The sequence below is a fragment of the Haliotis rubra genome, unplaced genomic scaffold (genome assembly GCF_003918875.1).
Source record: "Haliotis rubra isolate DU_JTF1 unplaced genomic scaffold, ASM391887v1 Scf5, whole genome shotgun sequence".
In the NCBI taxonomy this organism is placed as follows: Eukaryota; Metazoa; Mollusca; class Gastropoda; order Lepetellida; family Haliotidae; genus Haliotis; species Haliotis rubra.
The window spans coordinates 615,576-631,675 of record NW_025767190.1 but is presented as its reverse complement, the minus strand read 5'-3'; the positions used below and the strand labels follow the sequence as shown (position 1 = coordinate 631,675).

At 41.6% G+C, this 16,100-nt stretch overlaps 1 protein-coding gene across 1 annotated transcript in view; it reads right to left on the bottom strand.

Moving 5' to 3' along the window:
• Positions 1 to 15,658, bottom strand: part of LOC124291686 — a 35,055-nt gene extending 19,397 nt beyond the window's left edge. Inside the window, exon 1 of the mRNA XM_046728737.1 lies at positions 15,035 to 15,658. Coding sequence (XP_046584693.1) covers positions 15,035 to 15,233 — 199 coding nt within the window. The 5' untranslated portion in view covers positions 15,234 to 15,658. The remainder of the gene's footprint in view (positions 1 to 15,034) is intronic.
• Positions 15,659 to 16,100: the final 442 nt, after the last annotated feature.

Genomic DNA, 16,100 nt, shown 5'->3' with positions numbered 1-16,100 from the left:
GGTACATACTGTTCATGATGTATGGATATATTTGTCAGAATCGTATATATTTCAATTATGACAGGACAATCGCGACATAATATATCACTAGCTTGCTCTTTGTGTCACCCCAAGTTCCGGTTTGACGTCACGTGATGATATGCTATATATGCATATGATGGCGTGTGGAAGTGAACGTCCTTGACCTCTGACCAGTAGGGGATGTAATGTTGTTGGAGTAAGATGAGTAGCAAGCAAGTGTACAGAGTCGTGATAACATACATTCTGTCTTCCGCGTTCCAAGTAAACAAACCCATGCATTATGTCAAGATAAACATGTATACATGCTCAAGGGGCGTGGAGGAAGTCTAAAGATATTAAATATGACATATGAGACTTCATATACACCAAGCAAGCTTCATATTTCACTAAGTATTGATGAACATGTTTGTTTCTAGGACAGCAAGTCATAATAGAGATAACGCTTAGTCTCTGAATATATATAATTGTGATAGAAACAAATAATTCATTTTAAAATGCAAAGGAGCCCCGGTGAAATGGGAGATTTAGAACCTGAGGAAATCTGGACTTGCTTCGTTTTGGGATATAGCATTGCAGAAAGGGTGTGCAGGAGGGGAAATAATTCAGGCGGTTCAGGGACTGTGAGACAGACTAGTCACGATAGCACTGTCCAGTCAAGTCTTATTGTCCCAAGGTCACTGTAGTGAACCTGTCGTCACCTGTACATCAAACACACTCGTGTTAAATAAGAGCAAGTTCAGATAAAAATCAAATCCATTATCAGTTTTTTTAAGAAAAATGTCGATTTGTTTTGAGACCATGGTTATACCAAGCGTATGAATTGTTTTATTTGCAAGGATACCACGACGTAAGTATCAGGAGCTTAAGCTGTTGTGTACACTTGCAGGAGTGAGTGAATGAGTGAATTTTACGCCGCTTTTAGCAATATTCCAGCAATATCACGGCGGGGAACACCAGAAATGGGCTTCACACATTGTACCCATGTAGGGAATCGAACCCGGGCCAAGCGAACACTTTAACTACTGGGCTACCCCACAGACCCCGTGTACAGGTACACGTAATACACACGACTACTATGCAAATGAAAATGCAGACGTGCTGTTTGATACAAAAGTGATCAGTATAAGCACATAAATTGGTATAGCCAATCTTAAATGAACTACATGTATATCACAATTATTGTTTGACACCGGTTGTATTTGGGTTGTTATACTATAGTATTTCAGTAGTGATCGGACTGGTAATGACATGTGATATACACCTGTCTCCACTTGAAATACGGTCGAAGGTGTAGTGATAAGAAAGGCGAAACCTAAAGGTTATCAAAGGAAAGTTCAGTGCGATCTCCTACATGCGTGCTACATACATAATCTGCTGCAAAAACTCTAAGTGATAAACTCTCTTATCTGGAATCAGCACTGCAAGCTCTGTGGCGGACTCAGACACCCTCACACGTCTGTACAGTTGTTGGGCAGTGGGGTAGCCTAGTGGTTAAAGCGTTCGCTCGTCACGCCGAAGACCCGGGTTCGATTCCCCACATGGATACTATGTGTGGAGCTCATTTCTGGTGTCCCCCGCCGTGATATTGCTGGAATATTGCTAAAAGCGGCATAAAGCCATACTCACTCACTGTACATAACATAACTCCATGGACTGCAGATTATCATTGACTATTGTATATAGGTTTGATATTTACGCTGCAATCACCAACATTCAAGAGTGATGAAGATGACCAGCAAGCAATGCAGTCCGGACGAGACTATCCAGTGATTGATATTGTAAACAACGATTCACGCCGTGTGGGGTACGATGACCTCTATCAACAGTCATATGATCCACTGGGCCGTCTCTTACGGCGAGCATAGGGTGTTGGGGGGCCTATTCTATCCCGGATTCCCCTAGGTTAGGAGAGGGGTGGAGGGTTGACGATTCTGACAAGTCAATATCATACAATGTGAGATGGAAAACGTCTCACAGTGTTCATGCAGAAGAGATGCCACTGCACCTAGAAAAAACATAACTTTGACATTGTCGCGAGTTTCAAAGGAATAGAAATCACTTCAAGCAACTTCTCCAGTATCTAAGATTTGTCTGTGATGTCATTTCTGATGTAACGGTAGTAGGTTGGGTTCTTCAAACGTAAAATATTTAAATGACAAAATATGTTACTCATGAAATAAAGCAAATGTATCTGGGCCAACGTTGTTGCATGATCAATACGACAGGTATCGAGCGCGTTAATAAGGTCTGCGTGCCAACACAGACTTGGTTCAATATTGTGTCTGTAGAGTTTAAACACGTTTGTAGACCTTTTAAGCAAGTATCTGTTTCGAAAGATACCAGTTGCGGAATTGTCAGAGTGAGTGAGTTGGATTTAAGGTGCTTTGAACAGTAATTTAGTTACAACACGGGGTCTGTATCTTAGATGAAGGCCAGAAGTAACGTCGGCCTTAGACTTCTACCACTTCGGATAACCACACGAGGACAGGTGTAGTACTGCCCAAACCGGAACTGTAGCCATGACGAATTTGTGATCCGAACCAACGATCATAATATCCGGACAGGCAACAGACGTAATAGACTAACATTAACAGCTGGTCTCTGAAATGAACATATTTTCCAGAAAAAAAAATACAAGACATGCATGGGCTACTTTGGGTATATTTGTTTCGAGGTCTGAATGCCTGGCTGGGGGCGTAATAGACCAGTCCGAATCGAAGAGCTGCTTCCTCTAGTATGCCCCGATATCGAGGACAGCTGTCAGGATGTGTGATAACAATTATCTGCTACGTGGAGCTACTGACACATAGTAGTACTGTGTTCACGTTGTTGCGGCATTGTGCTGTTTATGTGGAGCTTCTATCCATGTTAGCCAAACTTCCTGAAGGTTAATTTGAAATCATTCGTAGATGTCCATTATCAACGTGTCCTACGAAACGCCTAATAAATTACCGAGGTTCGGGTGATCAGACTCTCCCGTGTGTCTCAAGCTGTTCTCCCGTGTGTCTCAAGCTGTAGATCGGTGCCCATGCACTTTGTTACTTGACTTGCCTGGATAAGACTCTTGCAGAGACCGATACCTAGGATATTGTTGACAGGGGTGGCAAAAGGTGCAGGACTCGCTCATAGTTTGAACTTGATATTCATCCATACCTTGAGTGAGACTAGCACTCATAACACTATGCACGAACTGTTTGCGGAGTCACGAACGCTTCCTCAACGTGTTGGAATGTTGAACTAAACTGTCTATTGTGTCTCTGGGAGAGATCTGCATAATGTACTGTACGTCTGACAACCAATATCAAGTGTTTGGTTCGAATACTGTTTGCCCCGTTCAAAACACCCCACTAAGGAAGTTTAGTAAGAGACCAAAGATTCAATCTTGGGAAATACCATTAGCAGCTATTTTTATAACAGACATATTAACACGAAATCAAAAACACAATGTAAATCAATAATTATCACTTTGTTAATATCGATGACCTAAACTGTTTAAAGTGTCAGCCACGACTGCATGTCAAATACAATCTCGCTCTGTCAAAAGATTAATAACCAATCAATATTCACCCTGCATGGGTTAATGCAAAGACAGCGCTATGGCAATGTTTTGACAATTACGAGGTAGTGGAAAGTAATTACATTATGGCTAAGCAAGCGTGATATTGTTGCATTCATCTTTTCCATACAGCTATTAGACGTCGAGCACGACACCTGTAATATGACCGTACATGTGTGGTTGAGTCCATTAAAGAAAAAGGGGTGCAAAGTGAGAAACTGAAAAGGATCCTACACTAAGAATACCTTCCCTCCCTCCAGCCCCCAAGGCAAACTCTCCAGAACATAAGCTATTAAAATATCCCCAAGTATTTTGGGGTAAAAGTTAAGGAATCAGTTGTATTGTATAGTAACAAGAACAGTACATGAGCAAACAACATTAATTTTCTTTTGGACATATATGTCTCACATGATTATTGGGTATACACTCCAAATAGGATTATTGGTGAAATTGGCTATATTGGGGGGTGGGTTTGATAAAGCTATCGAACCATGTTAATATCATGTAAAATTGAACATGAGTTCCAAAACTGCTAAATGTCAATAGTGTCAGCATTTAAGACCGGTCGACAACATTAAAATATATGCTGAAAGTTGAAGTCCTGGAAAAGATACCAAGCACAAAAAACACAAGCACCCCTAATAGACTCCCACTGAACCTTTACATGGCATGGCTAGAACCACGATATTGGCATTCCTTTGTCCAATCAATACTTTGTTCTTGTGTCACCTCACAATACGCTTGTTAACCCTATGTGATGGTTTAACGGTATATGCCTATTTGTCACGGGGATGATCTTCATACTGTTTTGTGTGCCATTATACCTGGCATTTAGCTTGGATAATCCGGGGATATTGCTTCTGTGTCTAAATGTTTATACAGGTACCAACGATCGTCATTCCTAATAGACTTAATTTGTCCAGTAGGTGTGAATAGCGATAGGGGTGAGACAAGGATCGCCTCTGGGTCCTATACAATAGCGCCACGTCAAGCCTGGAGCTAGGGCGCGTCTGTAACGTACAGACTATTGTGTAAACACCGGTTAGCCCACATACCCAGTTGACTTGTAGCCCATTGTAGTTTCCCCGTGTGTAATTCACACGTCAGGTGGAGTCAAAACGAAACCGGTTAGACATGTCGTAATACCTAGTTCATAAACGGAATGTTCCTAATCAGGAAAATATTTGGATGTAAGCTGCTGTATTAACTGAAACAGTCTGACGTCGACTATGGCACTTACATACGCAGGGTACCATACGCAGATGGTTGAACGCCATTGTGTGGTTCAAGAATTTAATATTCTCTGCAGTAAAGGTATGGTGCCTGAATTTCTGGTAAGGTATTAAAGCTATGAACAAAAAGCAAAAGAATACATGGTACTGGTATTATGTAACTGTTTTAACTGCAGAGTGAAAAATAAACAACCACTAAAAATCGTAATTCTGTAAACAAGTTAAACTAATTGACATTCGGTTGAATGAGTTACTTTTATAACTCTTTCATAGGGGCAGGTTTGGTTATAACCGTGATTCGCAGTAAAGCATTGCCGTTTACCTGTCAGTGTTCAGATTAAAATGCCATTGTCACATCATAAACAGTAACTTGAACACTTTGGATGGTGAACAAACATGTTCACATGATTAAAGCGCAGGCACGTTAAAGCAGAGACACATGTTCGATTACCTATACGAGTGAGTGAGTGAGTGAATATTCATCAGTATTCAGTAATTTTGCAGCTATTCGCGGTAGTCCTACATTGGTGCACTAGCTATGTCTGAAGACATCGCGTCCCCGGTCGACTTACAAGGACAATACTGTTACAGATGCGTAGTGATAAATGCAATGGCAACCTCACTAACCCGGAAGTGTTCAGCTCGAGGTTCCAGGGAGTATTAGATAGGCTTGGAAGTCTTGCCACTGAGAGACATGCTGAAAAGTGAACGTTGTGATGCGGTTGGTGTGTGTCAGAGGTACTTCGTCACACACAGTAGGCAAATACAACAATCTACTGTTCACTTAATGACACCCTCCATGTTTATTATCCCATTCATCTTAACATCTTCACTAGCATGTATTATATGGTGTTATTGTTGTCAGATGTACCAGTGCCTGTAATCTTCAGTATCATATCCCGATGAAGTTATAGACTTCCATACATAGCTGCCATTCAAGTGCAGTCACATATCCCAGTTTAGCTCACTGCAAAACGTTATTATGGCTACCCGAATGTCTGATGTTTTAGAGGTCAGGAGTTAGCATTTACAGATCTTAAATGGGGGATGTTGCATTATAATGTTCCGGGAATATTAATTCATGGTACATTCTTTCCAAAAAAGGGTCGCATTTAACCAAAAGGGTACTGTCTGTGCACAATTATGGTATGTCTTCTATAGAAAGATCGTCAAGAAGTGATGTTCGCAGACAAACTAAGTATTTGTGACTTGCAGGGGCTGTTATTTCGCCCGTGTGTACCCCTTTAAGAGTAGTTGAATTTCACTCAGCCTGAAAACAGAAACTAAGTTTGTCCCTATGGTCTCCAAGTCCAAGGCATTATGTCACCCAATATCACTCTGGTCTGCTTCACTACAAGCTAGTATTATCTTCCACCCGTTACCGATTGTTATCGATTATCGCCGCTTTCCTGTACCGATCTTAACAATTGCGTACAAGTCGATCAACCTGAAGGTGTGTTGACATTAGGACAACCAGGAATAAATCAATAATCACCCATAACGAGGGGAAGCTTTTCCCAGCGGAATGAATTTAAGATGAAGCCAGTATCCCAAAGGATCTGAGGGAAGAAAGACAGGCTTATTCGGGAAAATCAATATGAATATTTCATGTGCAGGAACTTACAATCGGACAGGTTTCTAAGATTAATATCTTTACAAATGGCCTCGAACAATATAGATGATATCAATACTCCCAACTGTAAAGTGCATCTGAATATATCCGTTACAGATTATATAGCAACACATGTCATTATATCCGCTTTTAGAAAAGTTCATACAGATTGTGCCAATACCTGTTGACTAAATATATAACTGTAAATGAGAACATTGTTTGACAGTCGGTACTGAACAATGTAAGAGATTCATTTTGAACATAATCTGTGTCATACAACTGATGTAAGATTGTAATGATAGGATACAATCTGGGACAATCAGAAACAAACATGTCTGTTTACCGCTAAGTACACAACATATCTACAGTTTACTGGAGCTAGCGTTCTTTTCCTACAAATGGCACACACGTGATTCCCTGCACGATCATCTCACGGACGTTCTTTCACGAATATACTAGTAGGACCTGCCTTATTGATATGTATGTTCGCATCTGTACGAAATTCAAACAAACGCAAATGGGAAACAACAAATTCAAAAACATATACAAATTACTCTGATCTTAGAATGTTAAGAGTTGACATGTCCTGCAAGCGGTAGGCGACAGTAGACGCCGTGCGTGAAGGTCGGTCACTATTGATGTGTCATAAGAAATATGTCCCCTAACTGTTACTTGAGCAACCTCTTTACAGACACCTAACACTGACCGAGTCCGTCGATGTGCATTAAATCAACAACAACACAATGGGCATATTACAACGTAATCACTTTGTAAAGAAGGCATACGTCCAGAGGCCTTTCCGCCATTCCGCCCAGGTAGGGTTACCTTTATCTATATATAACTAAAACAGGGTTGATCTGTGGGAAGGAGGATAGAACGTTCATAACAACCCGGTGTTTCATCGTCATTCGAGTTTCTGGGAGAACAAGGAATTCTCTCGGCCTGATATATAGGCGTGTGTCGAGAGGTTAAGATTCAGGGCACAGTTGCACAAATGCGTAATCTGAGTTTCTGTTCTAAGATGTTCTCGGATAACATACCCATACCATGTTATCTATATATCCGTAAAGTGTGAAGCTTATCATAGTGAGTTCATGAATTAGCAAGAACGCTGTTTCTCATAATACATCAGCCACGGCGTAGAAAGAAAGCCAAACGTTGTAGCTCTTTGAAGACTTTGCCTCTTAACGAGTACAGTTAAGTTGCTGACAGACCAAGATACCAATCTAGGACCTTAGGTAATTTGAACCCTTTCAAACGGATCATGTCTGTTCGGAGGCAGATGCATGCATATCGAGCTGTGATACAAAGACAACTGAATATTAATGTAATTAAATACTGCCATTTCTGAAACGACCTTAACATCCATAATGGTACCATTTTGGTCCGCGGTGCCTTTCATTGTTACTCTTACTTCAGGTGAGTACGTACATGCCCACATCACAAAGACGCTCTTCTTGATCTCTACAAGGGCCCACTTCACCGCAGTGAGCTACTCCATGCTCCTCTACCTGAGGGCCACTGCCATGTGCCAGTTCGGTAAGGCGACGGTTGAACGTTGTTAGGATTCGGCAAATCAAAGGAGATTACACTATATTTAGTATACTTACGTATTGTACAAAATGCTAAAATATACACCGGTCGAGTTTTTTATATCATCAAAGATCAAGATGAAAAGAGACAAGAGGTTGTAAGAACAGCGTCTACAGTGATCATTAATCTTGAAATTGACCTATGGTTTGGTAGTGGCAAATGCACGAACCACTGGACAACCCTGCGATTCCGGTTGGGATGCCATGAACGTACAGTCTAGCTCACACTTTAACCATGTGCTGAACAGATAGAAGACTTTAATATGACTTCAGCCCTCTGAATATCTACGTGATGAGCATTTCCCCTGATCTACCCCCATGATAAATTCCTACAGTGATACGATCCGATGGCTTTGGGGAATGGCATATATTCACCTGAAGTGTCTTATTGCGGAGACGGCATGGAATATTCACCAACAGGTCGCGGCTGAGAAAACACAATGGTTTGGTTTCAATATACAGAGGGCTTATGTGAGATGAAGAGAAACATGTAGATTTAGAGAGCGGGAATAGGGGTTGAAGACATGAAATGTATCATGAATTTACTGAGGCGAGGACAGTAAATCTCCATAAATGTTGTATCTGATTTCAGTGGGGCTGATGGGTTTTCGGGCCTGTCAGCAGTAAAACTCGCACTCCATTGGTCAGCAGAAACGAGGAACGAGTACATCGGACAGTTTATATGTATCGTAATGCACAGAATGTTAATTCCTCGTTCCTAATTCGTTAACTGTAGCACCATTCCCCTTTCCAGGTCTATGCCATCTGGATGAATTTTTATTCTTACTAATCGGTGGACCTGGGAGAAGAAACTACAATGTTTGAAGGGGTTTGAGGTCAGTATTAGGACGACGTTTGTCATGCTAGCAACAGTGTGTTAGTTAAAGGTCACATGAAACCAAAAAATCAAACATAATTAAAACGTAATTATCACTTATTCATGACATATAATATACATTGCTGGTTATGAAAAAACATATAAACAAAATTATAAGCGTACAATCGCAAATCAAAAGTGCAATATTGTGTACTTCGGTTTACTTCCCACGAAACGAAGCAGCCGGGATACCGAACCCAGTCAGAGCGGGTGGGTGTGCACTCAAGTGTAACGGCTGGTTCATTTGCAGATGCCCTCACGGCTGATTGTGTGTGTATATATAGAGATGTTGGGTTTTGTAAATACATGCTCATTTTTGTGTATAACATTTTGCAATCAACAGACATCATAACATGTCATGTGTTCAAGTATCACACCTGCCTGTCTGTGTAATTACATAATGTGACAGAGACCGAACTCGGGCCATAAATCAATGCATTTTGTTTATGGTGTATAGCCTGATTGGTGTTAAGTTCAAATTGCATGTGGTCATTAGCAGACAGGCAGGCAGACACACAGGTGTCAATAAAACAAGACATTGAGTTTTGTCTGTGACGACATATCTATATCACAGTTGGAAATTCTGTCAACGCTAAATAATGGCATTGCTTTTAAGTATCGAACTGAGAAAGTGACTCGGTAAGAAGAACGTGTGGTGAAATAGACAAATGAAATTATATAAACAGTTAATTTACTGTCATAACATATAAAAAGCTCGCGCCTGTGAGATATCAACAAAACATTAGAAAAATAGCTCACACCAAAGCCTTCACCGAGTATTCACCGGACAACCGCTTCCAAGCTGCGCGAACCTACTTCACTGCGCACGTGCTATAAGCGCAGCCCAGCTGTTGAAAGCCGTTTTCCCCAGAAAAGTCGGGGAAAAATTAGTGAATCGTTTGAACACCGATTTCGCGCGGTTTTTTTCATCGCGTTATTTTTCAACTTTATAAGTTGAATTTGCATTTTTGACGATTTGTTTCGGTAAGTCCATACCGAAAGGTATCAGAATCTGCAAAGTTGTGTTTTACGTTGCATGTGACCTTTAATGGTTTTCTTTAAGTTCCAAGAGTCCGCACATCTACAAGACACACAGTCAAGTGCTGTTGGTCTAGAGGACCTACTTCGCGTTCCACTGCCTGCTGATGCAAGGGTCATTGCCAGGTGGTATTGGACTGCTGGACATTGACGACCATTAGGCAAACCAGACAGTTTTACAGTGAGTGAGTATGGTTTTACGCCGCTTTTAGCAATATTCCAGCAACATCACAGCGAGGGAAACCAGAAATGGGCTTCACACATTCTACCTATGTGGGGAATCAATCGAACCGTGTCTTCAGCGTGACGACCGAACACTTTAACCACTAGGCTATCCCACCGCCCCGGCAGTTTTACAATATACGTCGATTGTGAACAATTTGTAAAAACAGTTTTCAAATATCATAAAACATCAAATTGTAAACTAACCGGCGTTTGCAATCGCGGCGTAACAACAGTGTCAATAGTGATCATTAACAGTCAGTAATTGACTGACTGAGTTTGGTTTTACGCCGCTTTTAGCAATATTCCAGCAACATCACGGCGGGGGACACCAGAAATGGGCTTCACACATTGTACCCCTGTGGGGATTCGAACCCGGGATCTTAGGCGTGACGAGCCAACGCTTTAACCACTGGGCTACCCCATGGCCCCGTCAGTAATTGAACTCTGGTCTAGTGGCAAGCGCACGAACCAATCCACTGCCCTACGTTTCATCCCGAGACGATATGATCTTAACGGCAATGCTTTCGTCCCTAGCAACTGTGTATAATGACGTCTGTTTATGCAATAATTATTTTGGGAGCATACAAGCTGTTCTTCAAGGTTTGGGTCGTGTTGAACGCTTCCAGTACTTCAGATCGTCTGGAGGGGTTGGTGTAGTCTTATGGTTAAAGCGTCACGCGGAAGACCCGGGTTCGATTCTTTATATGGGTAGTATGTGTGAAGGCCATTTCTGGTATCGCCCGCCGTGGTATTGCTGGAATGTCGCTAAAAGCGGCGTAAAACTAAACTCACTCACTCAGATCGTCCAACCATAATGTACATGATTTTTGTCATTTTCCGAACCGACTCGAACTACACGACTGAAATGCACAGTAGTTACCTCCCTGTGTATGTGGTACTCTTGCTAAATGACGCTTGTTCAAACACAACTGGTCCAAGTCTTCTTACCTCCAGCTGATTACATACACGAATACATTATATCGACTAAAGCAGGCACTATGCCTACACAGCTATTGCAAGCTATATTAAATAGGTCACATTTCTTTCATCAAGGCGCCACTCCTCTGTATGTCGTCTTATAACATAACTGCATTCACCGGGCATAAAGAAACGGTATGCGAATATTAGGTGTGTACGTATACACCAACAGTGGCAGCCGTGGGCAGGCTTATAGACATTCGAGGAGTTGTTGCCACGACAGCCTCCCCAGAACGGCTCTTAATATCTGAAACTACCCTTGCAGTATTTCTGCAAATACAGATACGAGCTGCAACCTATTTTCGAGAACGAGTTTTGTCTGTAATGATAAATATTGAGCTATGAAATTTTAGTAGAGTGAGTGAGTGAATGGCCACCTGTATTCCAGCTCATTCGCCCGGACCTGAAAAACCAGTTTCTCCACGCGTGAATAACCGATTTACGTGAGTAACCGATCTGCGTGAGTAACTGATCTGCGTGAATAACTGATTTACGCGAGTAACCGATCTGCGTGAGTAACCGATCTACGTGAATAACCGATTTACGCGAGTAACCGATCTGCGTGACCACGCAAGATGTCGCGCCATCAGTCCTGTGTTTAAACCTGACCACTCGACATCCCTCAGTCGGTTCTTGCGATAAGCATTGGATACATAAATGGTGATGTTCTCCTGACCGTGAAGATAACGGGGCAGTTCAGGACTTTATTACCCAAGAGGTCAACGTATGGGTAGTTGCATACTAATCTCGTACGTCACACGAGTGTCGTATCGCGTTGACCTGTGTCGTAACGACTTGACCTGAGATTCTAACGATTTGATTGGATAACCGATGACCTATCAATTAGGTCACATTCTGACATAACTATTTTTTTATTCACAAAAAACACGTGAATTCATTCATTCTACAACTTAAATGAATTGTGGGAATGTAAACATTGCGAACGTTGCTGTGTCGCTGTTAAATTGTGAGTCGAACTGAGACATTATATCCGTTGAAAAACAATGTTTCCACCAGTGATGTTAGCCGTATGAAGCAACTGGAAACCAAGAAACGAGGTGCTACGGAGTAGTTTACTGTAGGAGGCTGTACGAGGAGATGACAACTGACATGCATCGTGACATACGAATTATACGAAACTCGTGACCTTCCTATGATATCTGACCTCGCTTTCTCTCGATACCATATCGATGGTCAGATATCATAGGAAGGACACTCGTTTCGTATAATTCGTATGTAATGAGACCGAGTGTAGTATTTACTATACCCGACAGCGATACAAGCTACACTCACATTCACGAAATACATGGACTTCCGTGTTGCTGTACAACGTCAGTGTCTGACGTGGAAGCTCCTCGAGAAACTTTAGAAAGACTATTTTTCTTCTTAGGTATGCTGCATTGTTCACACATCCCAAGTCAGCGCGGAGACGCTGATTACTACCCTGAAACATACTTCCTTGTCCAGTGTACCATCTTCTCATTTGCTATGTCATTGTATAGAACAGAGCTATGAAATTCTGTATGGGTGTGCGGAAATCTACCCCCAACACAGCGGTGGAAGGAGACATGGGTTGGACCCCTACACCAGTGAAACTATGGGGGACTGTGATGAATACGTAGATCTACACCAGACTCAACAGCCTAAACCCCGATAGACGCTGTGTTGGGGAGAGAGTGTGTTTTAGCTGTTTGAATGTTGTAGAATATGAAATGCATGTACTTTTAAACTGTTCTTTATATCAATCTTTTACAAAATGTCTGTTGGATGAGTGCATAGTTTTAAATGGTAATTTTATAAAATCTACGGATGAGGAAAAGCTATCGTTTTTAATGTCTAGTCCTATTTTATGTAAATTAACATCCAAGACCTGCTCGGATATTTTAAAGGAACGACGCGTTCACCGTTATCATTAGTTTAATATATGTAAATTCCTTTTTATATTTCGTATAATTTTATATTTGTAAATAGTCTCTCATAATGCTATAAGGGATGGCTCATTTCATATACTAGTTTTTAAATGTACAATGTATGAGGTGGACTTCGAAATAAACAATCTGTGTCTGTATATGCACCTTGCCACTGCATGTCAGCTTTCAGTATTTACAGTAAAAGGACTTGGCTCACAACAGAAACAACCCAATTCTAAGACCCCGCACCCACCGCCACTCCGAAAAGAAAGGTGAAACACACACAAAACGAAAACGAAGAAAAATAACCTCCAGGTTGAATGTTCATTTAAAAAAACGCCACACTCATTTGAACAACTTTTTCAGCATCTCACACCTCGATTATTTGACTTTAAAATCATGATTGTGGAAAATCTGAAAAATATGTTTATGTTCTACAAGAATAAAACAATGTGTTATATTCGAAAATGTTTGAGCTTGCAAACTGGTCCAGTAGGTTGAGTTAATGTTAAAGGTGCCCTAGGAGCAAGTTGCATTCCGGGCCCTTCATGTGGGTATATGTTATTACAGGAACTGGACAACCAGTACCCACGGACATTTGTACTTTTATAACGGGCTCATACCAACTCGTACATAAACAACTGGACTCTGAACAGAACGCTAATCCCTTCCCATTGTAAACATAAGATTCATGCTCGGTTTCAAGTTGAATCGCTCGGTTTACTGAGTTTTACTCAATGTAAGTTTGTTCTTTTCAATTGGTCAATTTTTAGATTTCATTACCATTGGTCAATTTTTAGATTTCATTACCATTGGTCAATTTTTAGATTTCATTACCAATGGGCAATTTTTAGATTTCATTACCATTGGTCAATTTTTAGATTTCATTACCATTGGTCAATTTTTAGATTTCATTACCATTGGGCAATTTTTAGATTTCATTACCACACAATGGTAATGTCTAAAACCGACAACCGACATGTATAATGTATGGGAACGTAATGTCCATTTATTAAAAGACAAACTGCCAATGTCAGAGGACTGGGACGGTCACGAGAGTCTGCGAGGAAGCCTACTTCAATCTCCTACACGTAGACGAGATCATAAACATATGTTTATGGGTAATCAATCACAACATTTATGGGTCAGTATGACCCATCATGGTTATGAAGAATATCAGATACCAGGCACGTTCATGTTGACCTATACTGGTGGCGGATATTCACAACACGAGAATCACTCGTATATACGTCTACACAAATATATCTGCTACAGCACAAACATGTATAATATAATACCTAAACCTTTATTTACATAACATTCTGTCTTCACGCTCCAGTGGTTTCAAATCAAAGGCGAACTGGTTAAGTCTCCAAGAACGTGAGAATTCGCATTTGGGAAGAGAATCACGGAATCATTCCCGAATCAGTGTATGATAACTGTATGAAGGCTATATACAATACATGGAATGTATGAGTAGAACTAAATCAATATAGAACAGCTGTTGCGTGAAGGGCGATTTCTGCAGTCTCCATTCAGGAGTCATTAATGCAGTGAATTGTTTGGGATGGAGGCAGCGAACGCAGCTTATCGCGGTTTGTGTCAGGTGAAAATGTGAATCGTTATCAAAGCATGACCCAACATATTACCGATCCATATCTGAGGATTATGCACATTTCACTGTCGGTATGGACAGTGTATGAACATTGCGTCCGAATGTACACGGACGAAATCATCTAAGCCAGCATGGGCAGCAATATTGCCTCTTTCAGTGTGAGTGATTGAGCGGCCACCTGTACAATGCCATCCAACAAGCTGTTCGACCGTTTCAACATAATAACAGATATTGATCATACTTATGTGCGGCTGTTGTTTCCCTAGAATAGAAGTTCTTTTCAGATACAAAACACGTTCATCAAGGCCTTTCAAAACACACACAGATATGTTATTAATGAATGAGCTGCGACAGGCCTAGTGACAGTGGTTGACTTACCTAATGTTGCGTTGAGTTCGGTGTCCTTTATAGGGGTGCATGGTGGTCCACAGCCAACGGTGTACCATAGAGCAACCCCTCTGTATCTTGTGTCCTTCTTGGCCCAGGCCCACATGGGGGAGGCATATGCCCCGATTTGGAACACGAGGGCTATTAAATCCACTAAAATTGTCACTGTAATCCATGAATCTACATCCATTTTGTTGGTAGTGCTTTTGTAACGAAAGGGGATTTTTTCACGAAAATGGCCACTTCAGTTCTTCATGTGATGTGAATTGACGGAATGGACCTTGAGGAAGAAACAACGAGCGAAGTAGCCTGCGAAACAGTCCGGCCTCCTCCGCTGCCCGGTGTCGTCTGCGCTTGTCGTCAGGTAGTGTGGTAACTCAAGCAGAACCCGAGCTCCGAGCAGACGACACTACTCGTGCATTGTGAGGCTGTCCTTCCCGCTACACTCCTAGGGCGGGGCTAACCAGGAACGCTGCTCCGTGTCTTCGCGGAGCTTTCGTCATCTCTAAACAACTCTTCTTATTTCTAATCTATAGTGGACATAACAATAGCCTAGCTTGCGCCAGACCCCTAACTGATTAATGTAGTAACCGAACTGGGCGCCGGTGTCTATAAGACACTGCTGTCAATGTCGATTAACAATAAGCGATTGCGCAACAACCACCGCAATTTGTGACGCCGCCTCAAGCACTGAAAACACAGAGCAGTCTAATTACAGACAGATGTAAAAACGTGCAGTTTATTGTTTTGTTGGCCATGGAATATCGGAGTTAACCGCGGCAGTTTGTTGTTGACATGTTTGTTTCGACAAGGGTGCATTGGGGCAAGCTGTTTCAAACACTAACAGAAACATTGGGTTTGCCCATGGGCGTGTTGTCGCGTCTTAAAATCAGCCTTTGTGTGTGTTGTTTGATCGGCCACTTACCCAACCTTCGTTCTAGTTGATCGGGGTTGCAGTATCAATATTATCCCAAGACCTTTGCGACCAGAACTGAATGTGTTCTTATAATTAGGCGTGTACATGTAACATGCACTCAGGAACAAAGTGAATGTTGTG